This window comes from Malaclemys terrapin, chromosome 20, assembly GCF_027887155.1.
Source record: "Malaclemys terrapin pileata isolate rMalTer1 chromosome 20, rMalTer1.hap1, whole genome shotgun sequence".
Lineage (NCBI taxonomy): Eukaryota > Metazoa > Chordata > Testudines > Emydidae > Malaclemys > Malaclemys terrapin.
The window spans coordinates 10,927,466-10,945,266 of NC_071524.1; the positions used below are offsets into that span (position 1 = coordinate 10,927,466).

Consider the following 17,801-nt stretch of genomic DNA (forward strand, 5'->3'; position numbering starts at 1 on the left):
GAGACAGGGGCTCCATGCCCTAGGGGTCAAATTCCCCCAACCCCAAGCCCAGGCACCACTTAGATGCTGTGCCCATGACCTGCCAGCCTGGGGCACATCTGTCGAGGTGGGGGCATCTCATTGGTTCATAGAGTGACACTCTAATATTCTCACCATTCTCTTCTAGCATCTTATTTACACAACGTAACATTTGCTTCTGTTTTGTGAGCGCACGTTGAACAGGGGCTTCGTTGAGCTGTGCCCAGTGCCGCTCAGGGCTCTGGTTACAGCGAATCTAGCTCCCTGCAAGGGTATAAGTGGGTCCAGCTATTCCCTCCAATGTGCGCTGTCTTGTTTCCCCTCAAGCATTGCCAGGCATGACCTCAACATGGAATTTTTTTACCATTGAGCCGCCCATTCCCTCAGCTCTGACAGGCCCTTCCCAAGTTCCGCATGATCTGGGCTTGGCTATGAGAGTCACAGAGGTTCAGGCCAAAAGGAGTCATCAGATTATCCTTTTTGACCTCCTGTATATCACAGGCCACCAGCTCCACCCAGCACCAGCACACTAAACGCAACAAACAAAATCAGGCGAAAGTATTACCGTCTGCAAGAGACTTAGAAAATTGTGTGCCGCAGGCAGAGAATAGGAAGGATAGCGGTGCATCAGCGCCCAAGACTGCTGCAATGGCTGGGAACTGATTAGGTGAGAAATACCCAGATAATCTCAGCAAGCAACCCTCACCCCACATTGCAGAGGAATGCAAAACCCAAAAACCAACCAAAAAACCACCCCCAAATCCCTGGCAATCTGACCCAGGGAAAATTCCTTCCTGACCCCATACATGGCAACCTGCTAGACTCTGAGCATATTGTGCCATCTGCAGATTTGGCTACTTCACTGTTTACTCTCCTTTCCAGATAATTAATAAACTTATTAAACAACAGAGGGCCTAGTACAGACCCTTTAGGCACCCTTTATTCTCCTTAATTGATCATTTATTCCTATTCTTTCTATCTTTGAGCCAGTTTCTGCCCCATGACAGAACTTTGATTCTCACCCAATGATTATTTTGTTTTAGGGCTATCAAGTGATTAAAAAGACTAATCACGATTAAACGTGTGATTAAAAACATATTATCATGATTAAGCGCAAGATTAATCGCACTGTTAAACAACAATAGAATACCATTTATTTAAATATTTTTGGATGTTTTCTACATTTTCAAATATATTGATTTATGTTACAACACAGAATAAAATGTGTACAGTACTCACTTTATATTTATTTTTGATTATAAGTATTTGCACTGTAAAAAAAAACAAAAGAAATATTTCAGAGTAGCAGCCGTGTTAGTCTGTATCCGCAAAAAGAAGAACAGGAGTACTTGTGGCACCTTAGAGACTAACAAATTTATTAGAGCATAAGCTTTCGTGGACTACAGCCCACTTCTTCGGATGCAATAGTATTTTTCAATTCACCGAATACAAGTACTGTAGTGCAATCTCTTTATCATGAAAGTTGAACGTACAAATGTAGAATAATGTACAAAAATGCATTCAAAAATAAAACAATGTAAAATTTTAGAGCCTGCAAGTCCACTCAGTCCTATTTCTTATTCAGCCAATTGCTAAGACAAACAAGTTTGTTTACATTTGCAGGAGATAATGCTGTCCACTTCTTGTTTACAATGTCACCCGAAAGTGAGAACAGGTGTTCGCATGGCACTGTTGCATCTAGTGTCGCAAGATATTTACGTGCTAGATGTGCTAAAGATTCATATGTCCCTTCATGCTTCAACCACCATTCCAGTGGACATGCGTCCATGCTGATGACGTGTTCTGCTCAATAACAATCCAAAGCAGTGCAGACCAATGCATTTTCATTTTCATCATCTGAGTCAGATGCCACCAGCAGAAGGTAGATTTTCTTTTTTGGTGGTTCAGGTTCTGTAGTTTCCGCATCAGAGTGTTGCTCTTTTAAGACTTCTAAAAGCATTCTGCACACCTCGTCCCGCTCAGATTTTGGAAGGCACTTCAGATGCTTAAACCTTGGGTTGGATAGAAATCTCACATTGGTACCTTCCTTGTGTTTTGTGAAATCTACAATGAAAGTGTTCTTAAAACGAACACGTGCTTGGTCATCATCTGAGACTGCTATAACATGAAATATATGGCAGAATACGGGTAAAACAGAGCAGGGGACATACAATTCTCCCCAAGGAATTCAGTCACAAATTTAATTAATGCGTTATTTTTTTAACGAGCATCATCAGCATGGAAGCATGTCCTCTGGAATGGTGACCGAAGCCTGAAGGTCCATATGATTGTTTAGCATATTTGACACATAGGGTATGTCTACACTACGGGATTAATCCGAATTTATATAATTCGAATTTGGGAAACAGATTGTATAAAGTCGAAATGTATGCGGCCACACTAAGCACATTAATTCGGCGGTGTGCGTCCAAGTACCGGGGCTAGCATCGATTTCTGCAGCGTTGCACTCTGGGTAGCTATCCCATAGCTATCCCATAGTTCCTGCAGTCTCCCGCGCCCATTGGAATTCTGGGTTGAGATCCCAGTGCCTGATGGGACAAAAAACATCATTGCAGGTGGTTCTGGGTACAGCCTCACCTCCTCCCTCACTCCCTCACTCCCTGCATGAAAGCAACGGACGGCAGACAACCATTTCGCGCCTTTTTTCCTGGGTGAACACTGCAGACTCCATACCACGGCAAGCATGGAGCCCGCTCAGCTCAAGACAGCAGTCATGAACATTGTAAACACCTCGCGCGTTCTCGTGGAGTTTATGCTGAGCCAGGACCAGAAAAATGAGGCGAGGAGGCAGCAGTGGCGGCAGCGCAGCGACAAGCATGATGAGGACATGGACATGGACACGGACACAGAATTCTGTGAAACCACGGGCCCCGGTGCTTTGGAGATCATGTTGTTAATGGGGCAGGTTCTAGCCATGGAACGCCGATTCTGGGCAAGGGAAGCAAGCACAGACTGGTGGGACCGCATAGTGTTGCAGGTCTGGGACGATTCCCAGTGGCTGCGGAACTTTTGCATGCGTAAGGGCACTTTCATGGAACTTTGTGACTTGCTGTCCCCTGCCCTGAAACACCAGAATACCAAGATGAGAGCAGCCCTCACAGTTGAGAAGCGCGTGGCGATAGCCCTGTGGAAGCTTGCAACGCCAGACAGCTACCGGTCAGTCGGGAATCAATTTGGAGTGGGCAAATCTACGGTGGGGGCTGCTGTGATGCAAGTAGCCAAAGCAATCACTCAGGTGCTGCTACGAAAGTTAGTGACTCTGGGAAATGTGCAGGCCATAGTGGATGGCTTTGCTGCAATGGGATTCCCTAACTGTGGTCGGGCGATAGATGGAACCCATATCCCTATCTTGGCACCGGAGCACCAAGCCACCAAGTACATAAACCGCAAGGGGTACTTTTCCATGGTGCTGCAAGCACTTGTGGATCACAAGGGACATTTCACCAACATCAACGCGGGCTGGGCGGGAAGGGTTCATGACACTCGCGTCTTCAGGAACACTACTCTGTTTAAAGGGCTGCAGCAAGGGACTTACCAGTACTTTCCGGACCAGAAAATAACCGTTGGGGATGTTGAAATGCCAATAGTTATTCTTGGGGACCCAGCCTACCCCTTAATGCCATGGCTCATGAAGCCATACACAGGCAGCCTGGACAGGAGTCAGGAGCTGTTCAACTACAGGCTGAGCAAGTGCAGAATGGTGGTAGAATGTGCATTTGGCCGTTTAAAAGGTCGCTGGCATTCATTATTGACTCGCTCTGACCTCAGCCAAAGAAATCTCCCCATTGTTATTTCTGCTTGCTGCGTGCTCCACAATCTCTGTGAAAGTAAGGGGGAGACCTTTATGGCGGGGTGGGAGGCTGAGGCAAATCGCCTGGCTGCTGATTACGCACAGCCAGACACCAGGGCGATTAGAAGAGCACACCAGGAAGCGCTGAGCATCAGAGAAGCTTTGAAAACCAGTTTCATGACTGGCCAGGCTACAGTGTGAAATATCTGTTTGTTTCTCCTTCATGAATACCTGCCCCCTTTATTGACTCATTTTCTGTAAGGAACCCACCCTCCCCCTTCCCCCAGCTTGCTTTCAAACCAAATAAAGTCACTATCATTTAAAAATCATTTATTCTTTATTAATAGATTAGAAAAAGAGGGAGGGAACCTGGGTGGGATTTGGGAGGAGGATCGGTGGAAAGGAAAAGGCCACTAAAAAAAGGTTAAAAAAATGACAGCCTTTTGCTTGGGCTGTCCACTGGGGTGGAATGGGAAGGTGTACGGAGCCTTCCCCCCCCCGCGTTCTTACACGTCTGGGTGAGGAGGATACGGAACATGGGGAGGGGGGAGGGGGGTACAGGGGCTGTAGCGGCAGTCTGTTTTCCTGCAGCCGTTCCTGAAGCTCCACCAGACGCCAGAGCATGTCTGTTTGCTCATGCAGCAGCCCCAGTGTTGCATCCTGCCTCCTCTGATCTTCCTGCCACCACCTCTCATCTCGAGCGTCTCTCCTCTCCTCACGTTGGTCCCTCCTGTCCTCACGTTGGTCCCTCATGTCCTCACGTTGGTCCCTCCTGTCCTCACATTCACTGGCTTCTTTCCTATACTTTGCAACCGTTTCCTTCCACTCATTCAGATGAGCTCTGTCACTGCGGCTGGATTCCATAATTTCTGAAAACATCTCGTCTCGCGTCTTCTTCTTACGACGCCTTATCTGTGATAGCCTTCGGGATGGAGGAGGGAGGCTTGAGGAATTTGCAGCTGCTGTAGGGAGGGGAAAGCAGAGAGAATTGTTTAAAAAGATACATTTTGCAGAACAATGCTTATACTCTTTCACGGTGACCAACACTATTCACATTACATAGCACATGTGATTTCTGTGCAAGGGTCGCATTTTGCCTCTTAATACTGAGTGCCTGTGCCTGTGGCTTTGCTGCTAGAGATCACAGGTCCTGGCAACAGAATTCGGCTTGCATGCGGCCATGGTAAGTCATTGTCTTATGGCTTCTGCGCCCTCCTTTCCCACATACCAAGCAAAGCCCGTAGAGTGCTGCGGTTTTTCTGTTAACATTCAGTAGCAGCAGAAAACAAACTAACCACCCCACCCCACCCCCTCCCGCCATGAATTCTCTGGGATGATCGCTGTACCCCTCCCCCCACCGCGTGGCTTGTATCAGGGAAGATCCCTGCAGGAACCAAACTAACCCCCCCCTGCCGCCCCCCCTCCCGCCATAAATTCTCTGGGATGATCACGGTACCCCTCCCCCCTCCGCGTGGCTGGTAACAGGGAAGATCCCTGCTAGCCAAACGCGAAAAGCTCAGGGCCAATTTCCCATCTGCGCTTGGCTAACTGCAGGGAAGGATTTATTTTCAGCCACAGGCAAACAGCCCAGTAGGAACGGCCACTTCTGTCCCCTTAATTAAGTTCCCGTATTTCAACCAGGTTACCATGAGTGATATCACTCTCCTGAGGATTACACAACAAGATAAAGAACGGATGTTGCTTGAATGCCAGCAAACACTGGGACCATACGCTGCCAGGCTTTGTCAGGCAATGATACCAGATTACTTGCTGCAAGCATGGCGTGGTCAAGTGTCCTACCATGGAGGACGGAATAAGGATGCACTGCCCAGAAACCTTGTGGCAAGGCTTTTGGAGTACCTCCAGGAGAGCTTCATGGAGATGTCCCTGGAGGATTTCCGCTCCATCCCCAGACACGTTAACAGACTTTTCCAGTAGCTGAACTGACCGCGAATGCATCCCAAGTCCTCAGGGCAAAGTAATCATTAAAAACCGTTTGCTTTTAAAACAAGTTTTATATTTTAAAAGGTAAACTCACCTGAGGTCCCTTCCATGGGGTCAGGGTCTTGGATACTGGCTTGGGAGGGTTGGGAGGGTACTTCAGTCAGGGTGAGAAAAAGATCCTGGCTGTTGGGTAGAACGGAGTGCTGTGTGCTCTCTGCAAGCTCATCCTCCTCCTCCTCCTCCTCTCCCCCATCGGCAGAATCCTCAGGTGTAGCTGATGAGACTATCCCCGACCCGGAATCCACGCTCACAGGTGGGGTAGTGGTGGTGGCCCCCCCTAGAATTGCATGCAGCTCGGCGTAGAAGCGGCATGTCTGCAGCTCTGACCCAGAGCGACCGTTTGCCTCCTTTGTTTTTTGATAGGCTTCTCTGAGCTCCTTGACTTTCACGCGGCACTGATCTGAGTCCCTATTGTGGCCTCTCTCCATCATGCCCTTGGAGATTTTTTCAAAAGTTTTGGCATTTCGTCTTTTAGAACGAAGTTCTGCTAGCACTGAATCCTCTCCCCATACAGCGATCAGATCCAGTACCTCCCTCACGGTCCATGCTGGTGCTCTTTTTCGATTATCGGCCTGCATGGTTACCTGTGCTGATGAGCTATCTGTGGTCACCTGTGCTCTCCACGCTGGGCAAACAGGAAATGAAATTCAAATGTTCGCGGGGCTTTTCCTGTCTACCTGGCCAGTGCATCCGAGTTTAGATTGCTGTCCAGAGCGATCACAATGATGCATTGTGGGGTAGCTCCCGGAGGCCAATACCATTGAATTGCGGCCACACTATCCCTAATTCGAAATGTTAAAATCGATTTTGGCGCTACTCCGCTCGTCGGGGTGGAGTACAGAAATCGATTTAAAGGGCCCTTTATTTCGAAATAAATGGCGTCGTTGTGTGGACGGTTGCAGGGTAAATTCGAATTAACCCTGATAAAACCGAATTAAAGTCGTAGTGTAGACCAGGCCAAAAATACCTTGCAATGCCAGCTACAAAAGTGCCGTGCAAATATCTGTTCTCACTTTCTGGTGACATTGTAAATAAGAAGAGGGCCGCACTATCTCCTTGTTTGTCTAAGCAATTGTCTGAACAAGAAGTAGGACTGAATCGACTTGTAGGCTCCGAAGTTTTACATTCTTTTATTTTTGAGTGCAGTTATGTAACCAAAAAAAAATCTGCATTTGTAAGTTGCACTTTCACAACAAAGAGATTGCACTACAGTACTTGTATGAGGTGAATTGAAAAATACTATTTCTTTTATCATTTTTATTGTGAAAATATTTGTAATAAAAATAATATACACTTTGATTTCAATTTCAACACAGAATAAAATGTATATGAAAATGTAGAAAATCATCCAAAATACCGGTATTTAATACATTTCAATTGGTATTCTATTTTTTAACAGTGCAATTAAAACTGCAATTAATTTTTTTAATTGTGATTAATTTTTTTGAATTAATCACATGCGTTAACTGTGATTAGTCGATAGCCCTACTTAGTTTCTTTACTAACCACCTAAAAGGGACTTTGTTGAAGGCTACTGAAAGGCCAAATAAATTATATTAATTGGTTCTCCTTTATCCACTATCTAGTGGATTAGACAGACATGCTTTTCCATTGCAGAAGCCGTGCTGGCTAGTCCCTACCATGTCATGATCATGATCATGAAGGTGGCCTATAATTCTATTTCTAATTATAATTTCCTCCTGTGTAACTGGGTAAGAAAGTAAGGCTCACTGGTCTATTACACCCAGATCATCTAAATGTAAATGTATACATCTAGGAACAAAGAATGTCACTCATACTTATAGGATGTGGGGGGCTCTTTCCTAGGAAGCAGTGACTGAAAAAGACTTGGGGATCATGGTGAATAATCATAGAATCATAGAAGATTAGGGTTGGAAGAGACCTCAGGAGGTCATCTAATCCAACCCCTGCTCAAGGAAGGACCAACACCAACTAAATCATCCCAGCCAGGGCTTTGTCAAGCCAGGCCTTAAAAACCTCTAAGGATGGAGATTCCACCACCTCCCTAGGTAACCCATTACAGTGCTTCACACCCTCCTAGTGAAATAGTGTTTCCTAATATCCAACCTAAACCTCTCCCACTGCAACTTGAGACCATTATTCCTTGTTCTGTCATGTGGTACCACTGAGAACAGCCACTGCTGCCTTCTCCCAGTTGCTGCCTTCTCTCTTTAGAAGACATCCAAGACTGGAATAGTAAGGGTGCTATTGGATTGGCAGAGCTGTGTGGAAGAAACTTGAAAAAGTCCTGTTCCCAGATAGCACCATGTTTTATCTAGTTCTACTGCCATTCTTCTTTTGAGAGCACTAAACTAATTTGCACTCCCTTTCACCAAAGATATGCTTTTCTAATGGTTCCTCAAAGGTTTTCTTGCCTTTGAAAACCTGCTTTTCTCTGCTGGCCATCAATTTCTCCCCCTTCATAAAATATTAGGGTTGGAAGAGAGCTCAGGAGGTCATCCAGTCCAATCCCGTGCTCAAAGCAGGACCAACACCAGCAGGACCAATAATCAGCTGAACATGAGCTCCCAGTGCAATGCTATGGCCAATAGGGCTAATGTGAACCTTGGATGCATAAAAAGGGGACTCTTGAATAGAAATAGAGAGGTTAATATACCTCCATATTTGGTGGCAGTGCGACTGCTGATGGAATACGGTGCCCAGTTCTGGTGTCCACAATTTAAGAAGAATGTTGATAAATTGGAGAGGGGTCAGAGAAGAGTTCTGAGAATGATTAAAGGGTTAGAAAGCATGCCTGATATTGAGACTCAAGGAGCTCAATCTCTTTAGTTTAACAAAGAGACGGTTAAGAGGTGACTTGACTACAGTCAATAAGTACCTGCCTGGAGAACAAATATTTACTAATGGGCTCTTCAATCTAGCAGAGAACGGTCTAACACAATCCAATGGCTGAGAGTTAAAGCTTGACTAATTCAGATTGGAAATAAAGTGTAAATGTTTAACAGTGAGAGTAATTAACCATTGAAACAATTTACCAAGGTTTGTGGTGGATTTTCCATCGTTAACAATTTTTAAATCCAGATTGGATGTTTTTCTGAAAGATCTGCTGTCAGAATTATTGTGGGGAAGTTCTCTGGCCTGTGTTCTACAGGAGGTCACACTAGATGAACACAGTGGCCCCTTCGGGCCTTGGAATCTATGAATCTATGATCACAATGGTCCTTTCAGGTCTCTGTCAGGTCCTGCCCAGGCACAGTAATTTGCTGCTCTTTGAGGACCTGATCCTAAACCCATTGAAGGCAGTTGAGTCTTTCCATTGATTTCAATAAGCTTTAGATAAGGCCCTAATTTATCAGCTTACTCCAGAAACTCCTCTTTTGACCCCAGGTCTGACGCTGCCTCATCTTCACTGTGGTACCTGAAAGGAGTGGGTGTCTTCCCAATGCTGAGCAGTATAACCCCCCCAGCAGAAGGGAGTGCAATCTAAGAATTAATCTAGTGGTTTACCCTCTATGGGCCACATGCTCAAATGGAAGAAATTGGTGAAGGGGAAAATACTCAAAAGGCCAAAGTAGTGAAGCGCCAATGAAATCAATAGAGCTATATGTTTTTTACAAAGCAGAGGAACTGTGAATATGCTCATGTGTTCAGAGCTGGGTGAAAGGTTTTTGTGGGGGGAATAGTACATAAGCTGAAAAAAAGCATGGGGGGCCACTGAAACTATTCATGAATTTGGATTAAATGTGGAAAATACTTTTGGCTGAAAAAATTGAATTTTTTTTAAAAGTCAAAACAGTTTGCTTCAACCATTTCAAAATGAAACATTGTGTCTTTTCATTTCAAAATGACATTTTAATTTTGAACTTCAGGTATATTTATTTTTAAGGGGTGGAAAAACACTTGAAAACTAAATTAAATGAAAAACCAAAAAAAGTTTCATCTCCAATAAAAAACACCTCAGAATTAAAACAAAAAACAAACTCCTCCCCCCACCCCCAAATAACCCTCACCCAAGTTAGTTTAGTTTCAGATTTTTCATTTCATAGAGTTTGGGGTGTTTTCTATCCAAAATGGAAAACAAACAAACAAACCCAACAACAACTTTTTTTTTTTTTTGGCTTTGGTGAAAAAGAAAAATTCAGGTTTGGTTCGAAATAACTAAATTTTTAGTTTGGTTCCTGAGCTGAAAAAAATCAATTATTTGCTCAGTTCTATACACATTACTGCACAATACTTGTTTTTCTTTTTTAAATTTTATTTTATTTTGAATATATGGAAAAAGAGGAAATTGAAATTAATAGTTTTATAGAGCTAGATAACAAAAAGAAAATTCTGACTCATGTGATCAAATAAGTGAGCCCTCTCATACATTACAGCCCAGCATACATGTAACAGAAATACAGTTATAATTTATGATACAGCATCATCTATTTACGTTAAACTCACATTTTCCCTTTGCACAGGAGGAACTAGTCTGAAATTGACACACATCCTCATTCCCAGTTAAGAAATCAGGTAGGTTAAAGTCATGTTGCTCTTTATTTCTCTCTTCAAAAACCAAAAATTCTTCATATTTCCACATTTCTGAAATGTTCCTTCAGTGCCTGAGTGTCCTCTTCTTCCCTCTTCTGCTGGCTCCGACACATTGAAATCAATCCTTGAAAAAGCTAAACTGAGACGCTTATCTTCCAACATCCTGCACCTCTCATGGGCTGTACACGTCTACAGGAAAATGAGAAGGAAACATGGAAAACATATTAGCCACCTGCAGATCTCACACCATTGATCCCCAGGGAATTTCACCCTATCCCAAACAAAACACGCCGTTGATTTAAGTGAAGGTTGCTGAGAGACATATGATTTGTACAACCTGTATTCCGCTGACAGAATGTAAATGTGACTTGGACTGGACACTGGAATAGGGGACGAGAGGGACTCTCAGACCCCTGCAATGGCTGTCTGGACACTGGTTCCAGGCATGCAAAAATGAGAAAGTGAGAGATGGTGCCACCCACCTGCCTCACTGGGTGGAAAACTTGATGGGGCCAGGGGTGATTGGGACAACCCCAGTAGAAAGCGGGAGGAGAGCACTCACTTCAGAGGTTCTATCCACCTCTTGGCCAGCTGGGGACAGAGGGAAGTTGATTGGTCCCTTGCTGTCGCCTTTGGTTAATTTAAGCCCTAGCTTGGGCCATGTGGAGCCCCTTTTTACTCCATTTCAGCAGCCCCAGCCCCACCCCTGTAATGGTAGTTTCGGAGCTGTGTCTTGCTAGTGCTGTGGGTCTGACCGATGGCCTGTTTGGGGGTCAGGAAGGAATTTTTCTTCCAATCAGGCCAAATTAGCAGAGGCCTGGTGGGATTGTTGCCTTCCTCTCAGTACCTGGGAGGCACAGTTAGGTTAATTGGGAATGGGATTTAGTTATTTGTGCTAGTATTTGTCAGGGATATTAGTTCATTGCAACTTGAAGCCATTTTCCAGTGGGGTTAACAGGCTAAAAGGGAAGGTTCCTCGAAGTAAAAGACCTGAGAATTTGCTGAGGTGCCTTGGGTTCATGAGAGTGGATTTTTGGCTTTTGTGGGCTGAGGTTAGGGTGACCAGACAGCAAGTGTGAAAAATCAGGATAGCGGAGGGGGGGTAATAGGAGCCTATATAAGAAAAAGACCAAAAAATTGGGACTGTCCCTATAAAATGGGGACATCTGGCCACCCTAGCTGAGGTCCCCCTTCTAGGACCCTCCGTCCCCCTCACCAGGGTGGTGGTGGTACGACTCAGAGGAGAAACCTGAATCTTAGGGATTGGCTGAGGAGAGTCTACCCCGAGTTATGGGTTACATGGTAGGAGCCTGTAACCATTGCACTGTAACCACTTAAAATGCCTGGGTGGTGACAGTATGGACGACATGGCAGATAGCGCACCTCCCCTGTGTTAGGTTTAATAAAGTTGCAGCCTGCCATGCAAAATCCATCCCCGTGTCTGTCCTTATTCACCCCATGTGCACATCAAATCAGACACCTCTGCAATAAATTCCGGTCTAGGAGCCAAACCCCAGTTTTTGCAAATTTTGGTGTGGCAGTTGATTTATTATTATTTGGAGATGAATGTAAAATTGGTGCATGGTGCAGTCCCTCAAGAATGAAATCCTCTCTCTGCATAAGCAACACAGAAGCAATGCAATTTCCTTTATAAACCCACTATCAATCTGTCTATCTATCTTCAACCTTCCCCCAGAGAGGCCACCAGATGGGATGTTACAGCATAGAAGATAAAGATTAAATCTCAGGAACAACTTCCTAACGGTAAGAACAGTAGGACAATGGAACAGACTGCCTATGGAAGTTGTGGAATCTCCTTCACTGGAGGTTTTCAAAAAGAGGCTGGGTAGCCATCTGTCTTGGAGGGTTTAGACACAACAAATCCTGCATCTTGGCAGGGGTTAGATTAGATGACCCTTTCTGTTCCTTCTGACCCCATGGTTCTATGATTCTCTGAGATTGCAGGCCTGGTTCTGCCACTCTTAGTCACTTTGAAAAGTACTTTGCTCTACTAGTCAGTTATGCGCATAGCACATGAGTGCTCCCTATAAGTAAAAGGGCAGAATCTAGCCCTGTTTCAGTGCATTTGCCCGTAAGTGTGAGACTACAAACGGTCATGCCAAATGTGGAGGTGGGACTCCTGATTTATGGTAAATCTTGGGCAGATATTTATAGAACATTAGGCCTAAATTTTCAAAAGTGACTAGTGATTTTAGAAGCACATATTAAAACACCTTAAAAGGGCCTGATTTTGTGAAAATCCGTTTTCTCTAAGATGCATCACTGTGGGTGCCCAAAATCGTGATCCACTTTTAAAAAATTAGTCTTAACTTGTTAGACAATTTTTTTTCTCTTTACAAATTGGCTAAACAGATTGTGATTATCTCAAATTTATTAATAACATGAATTTATTAACTAAACAATTTCAACAAAATATTCTTGGTGCGTAGCCCATTTACATTACGTTCATTGCATTTGATAATATAAATCTAACAGGTTATTTTAATCTCTTCAGCGGTTGGTTGAGGGTAACAGTCAGGTTTGCAGTGTTAACATTCATGGCTGAATTAGAAATTCTCTCTCTATGACTCTTGATCTAACGTTTACTTCTGATTTTCTGACTCCATGACCGTACTGAAGCAAACTCATCAATGGAGTGGTGCAGGAAGCAAACATATGAAGGATGAGAATGCCATCAAGGAAAATCCAGTGTTTCTTTCTGAGCAAATATTTGGAAAAAAAAACCCACCACCGTTTTCAGATATTTGCTCAGGTCTTATTTTGCCACTTATCCGCCCCTAAAAAAGACACGGGAATCCCAGCCCGTTTCACAAAGGCAGCAGAACAAACTTTATGATATTATAGTAATTGCAGATTCATATCTGTGATCTGGAGGCTGGTTTTTGTATTCTGAAATTCCAGGGTATCCATAATTCAACTTAATCGGAAATTGCAACACTTCTAGTGGTAATGGGCCTGACCCAGGACTCATTCAAATTATTGCTAGGCTTTCCATTGATCAGGACCAAAAGATTTCAAGGGCCTGGAAGCAAAACCCATTCAGTCTGATATTTATAGTCTCTCTTCTCTTTCTTGGATCCAAGTTTCCTTGATTCATAGAGTTTAAGGCCAGAAGGGACCATTAGATCATCTAATCTGACCTCCTGTATAGCACAGACCCGTGAATTTCACCCAGTTACCTCTCAGTTGAGCCCAAAAACTTTTGTTTGGCTAAAGCATCTTCCGGAGAGGTGTCTGGTCTTGCCCTGAAGATATCAAGTGATGGAGAATCCACCACTTCCCTGGGGAGTTTGTTCTAAGGGTGAGTCACCCTCACCATCAAAATGAGAACCTTATTTCCAGCTTGCATTTAATCAGAGATTTCAAAATCTCTCACTGGTCGGAGTCAGCGTACAGGAAACATTTTTCCCACTAGTTTACCCTTCTGAATGTTACAATGCGATGAATTCAGGCTGCTCCTCCATGGGTCGGGGAGCGAGACCTGGATCTGCCTCTGATTGTTCTCGTTCTATTTCCTACCCCACTTCTATGGAAAATCAGATTCCTCAAGCTTAGGGCCGAAGGGGTCAAGTTCACCCCAGTTCTCCTGGTGGAGAAAGCTCTACATCAGTAGGAATAAGTGACAAGGATCCAGGCCCTGGTAATTAAGCACATGCATAATTTGAAGCATATGAAGAATCCCACTAATTACATACCTGGTAAAATGCATATGAGTGTTTAAGACCCTTGCTGAGTCCGGGCCGAGGGCGTGAGTGGAGTGAATCACTTACCGTTCGCATATAGCGGAAAGACAGATTCATACGTCTGTTCGGAGTGATGTGTAGAAGGAGGCACATCCGCTAGATCAAAATTTTCATAGATCGGCTCCGGGGCTTCTTTACCCTTTAAATCAATGGGGGAATGTTAAACTGGGTGCAAAGGTGCTATTTTCTGGCTGAAATGCTGTCAGAAAGAGGAGATTTAAAGGCACAGCCAAAGTAGCCTCTCAGAGAGTGATCAAACATGCCCATTATTAAATGTGAAGGGGAAATTTTGTTAATTGATAATAGCTAAATAATGAACATACTGGGTGAAATACTGGGTCCACTGAAGTCAATGACAAAACTGCATTGTGACTTTCACTTGAGGATCTCAGAATACTGTACAAACTGTAGCTAATCAGCCCCAACAACCCCATGTGTACTTTATAACTAGTCAAATCTGACGCTGGCAGCAGATGCTTCAGAGGAAAATGGATATTACACACACCAACAGTCTGCAAAGATGAATGTATTGTTTTACATTATACATTGCAAGCATCTCCATTGACTTCAATAGGGCTGCACATACAGCATGAAGTTAAGCATGTGCATAAGAATTTGCAGGATGGAGGCCTTAGATTGTAAGCTCCTCAGCTCAGTGACCATCTGTTTGGGGTGTGTGTGTGTGTGTGTGTGTGTGTGTGTGTGTGTGTGTGTGTGTGTGTGTGTGTGTGTGTGTGTGTGTGTGTGTGTGTGTGTGTGTGTGTGTGTGTGTACAGAGCGTAGTGCAATAGGATGCTGATCAGTGCCCAGAGCTTCAAGGCATTACTGCATCATTGAACTGGCCAGAAAACTGGATTTATGTCCCTTGGGAAATTGAGACATTTTGAAATTTCTTTTTGTTCGAAATTGGAATGAAAAGTCAAAATGGGACAATTGACCAAGACACTAAATATCTGAATTTTTTATTCCAGAAATATTGAAATGGCCTTATCAAAATGTTTCATTTCTGAAAGGCTGGAATGATTCATTGTGACTATCATTTTGACTTTTACATATAATATAATATAATATAATATAATATAATATAATATAATATAATATAATATAAATGTCTAAATGCCTTGACTATTCTATTCTAACATAAAAGTTGAAACCATAAAGTTGAAGCACAGTTTTGACTATATTGAAATGAAACGTTTCGATAGCATTCTCCCAAAAATTTCAACAAAATCTATTCATTCCCATGAAATATTTTTATCTTATTGAATCAGCATTTTCGGATGGGAAAACTGTCCAGTCACAAAATTTTCAACCAGCTATAATAATAATAAAAATGAAATCCTGCAAGAAGGAGCTAGGAAATAATCTACCCATAGGGAAAGTCTCTTCTAGTCCTCAGTTGTTCCAGGATGGTTGATGCTCTGAAGCAGGCAGCTATATTTCTTCCAAAAGTTTTGGTGATTTGTAAACCTGACTACTGTAATTCTAGGTGCCCTCGTTAACCAGATAAATAGCCAATCCTTTGGTGAATCCAGCTGAATGCAGCACAGAAGGAGATGCCTCTCTGCACAGATTGTATCTTTCTGGCTTGAAAAATTAAATAAGAATATATAGTCCTGCCGTGGAGTGTAAGTGAAAAAATCCCTGTGGATCAGTACTAGTTATTGGAGAGAAGGAAATTCAATCTCAGCTAACCTGTTGTCTTCATACATGTTTAAAAATGCCATCACTAAGATCATAGGATATCAAGCGTGACCTTAAAAACCTCTAAGTTGGAGATTCCACCACCTCCCCAGGTAACCCATTCCAGTGCTTCACCACCCTCCTAGTGAAAAAGGTTTTCCTAATATCCAACCTAAACCTCCCCCACTGCAACTTGAGACCATTACTCCTTGTTCTGTCATCTGCTACCACTGAGAACAGTCTAGATCCATCCTCTTTGGAACCCCCCTTCAGGTAGTTGAAAGCAGCTATCAAATCCTCCCTCATTCTTCTCTTCTGCAGACTAAACAATCCCAGTTCTCTCAGCCTCTCCTCATAAGTCATGTGCTCCAGCCCCCTAATCATTATTGTTGCCCTCCGCTGGACTCTTCCAATTTTTAGATGTATTCATTAGTAAATAAACATTTCGATCTATGAAGCATTGGCCACAAAATGGATATCAATGTTAATACTTTTTGTATTAGTTATGGAAACCCTGGTAATATACTAATACATTTATTGGTAGCTTGAGGAATTATAGCAGGGTGCTATTTTCTTGCTATTACAGTAGGATCATTTTTACATATCTAAATAGCAAGAGATATAACTCTAAACTGCTTAATTACTCAACACATGATATCCCAATGCAACTGGGGCCCCCAGAGATGAAAACCTTACTGGTAAATAGAGCTGCCCAGAAAACAGGTTTTCTGTCCTATGGAAAATTTTGAGACTTCAATTTTTTTTCATCCAGAATCAAGATGAAAAATGAAAATTTTGCAGTTTTTTTGGGACACACAAGTCTGGGAAAACATTGGTTTGGAGCAATCAAAATGTTCTCTTGCAACAAATCTGAAACACTTTGTTTCAATTTTGACCATTCTTTATATTTTTAATTTTGTGTATAATTTCTCAAACGAAAAAGCTGTTTCACAAACTTACTGTTTCTAATTATGGATCTGTACAGTGCCTAATGGCTCTGATCACAGCTGGGACCTTGAAGCACTATCATAATAGAAATTATAATTCATTATATTTTTTTAAGGAAAATACATCTAAACAGGAAATCATTGCTGTGTAATATGTCAGACTTTCAGTGTATTGTTATGGCTTAACAGCACAACATAATCACTCACCATGCCATGGGAATATGCAACGCCATTGTTAGCTGTAAAAAAAGGTCACATTTATAACAATTTTTGTTATAACATGGTTTCTGGTAAGATTTTGCTGTAAGGCATTTTAAAAAGTGAATTTGTCCCCTTACAATGTGTTTAACTGGTGTCTCAGCAAATGTAATAGGCAGAACATAGTTCCCCAAAAGATTTTTTAAATATTTAAACTCAGAGCTGATTATTGAAATCAACCTGTTGAGCTATACATCCGGAAGAGGTCATTTGGGATGGATTTGTACTCCAGACCCGATTTGTGCCAGATGCACATTCATACAGAGCTGCTTCTGAAATCAGTTATAATCAACATAGCTTTAAAATGGCAATGTGGCCCAGAGAACTGGTTGCTACAGTTAAAGTCAAGAAACCTGGGATTAGTCCTAGTTCCTCCACTCAGCTGCTAATAGGGAGCAAAATAGGATGTTATATTTTCTAATCAGTGAGGAAGGCATTAGGTACCATGCTAATAAATTAAGGGCCAAGGTAGACTGAATCATTGGTCGTTTAAAATTGCTGCTGGAGGAAATAATTTCTGTGTTTATTCCAATATGTGCCCTTAACTGACTTTTCAGAGATCCTGGCCCCTGAATTACCACATAAACTTCATCAAACTCCCTATTCCTTGAAAAGCCAAACAGCAAATGCATCCGTAGCTCAGAGCAATAAGTGATTAATGGGTCTGATTTTCATACCCGTGTACTGATCTTCAGTGGGATTATTGTTCTTCCCATGGAGGTTTTGCAACCTAATAAAAACAAGAGAAAAATTGCACAAGTGAATGGGGGATGTGAGTCATAGTTTATCGTCTAAAATAAG

General features: G+C 42.9%; 2 protein-coding genes across 2 annotated transcripts in view; both read right to left on the reverse strand.

Annotated features, from left to right (window-relative positions):
• LOC128826657 (deleted in malignant brain tumors 1 protein-like) overlaps positions 1-17,801 on the reverse strand; it is a 222,448-nt gene that overhangs the window by 161,214 nt on the left and 43,433 nt on the right. The window lies entirely within an intron of this gene.
• LOC128826673 (scavenger receptor cysteine-rich domain-containing group B protein-like) overlaps positions 10,072-17,801 on the reverse strand; it is a 49,691-nt gene continuing 41,961 nt past the window's right edge. Inside the window, exons 12-15 of the mRNA XM_054010100.1 lie at positions 17,678-17,730; positions 16,950-16,981; positions 14,140-14,251; positions 10,072-10,537 (exon numbers count right to left, since the gene is read on the reverse strand). Coding sequence (XP_053866075.1) covers positions 10,521-10,537; positions 14,140-14,251; positions 16,950-16,981; positions 17,678-17,730 — 214 coding nt within the window. The 3' untranslated portion in view covers positions 10,072-10,520. The remainder of the gene's footprint in view (positions 10,538-14,139; positions 14,252-16,949; positions 16,982-17,677; positions 17,731-17,801) is intronic.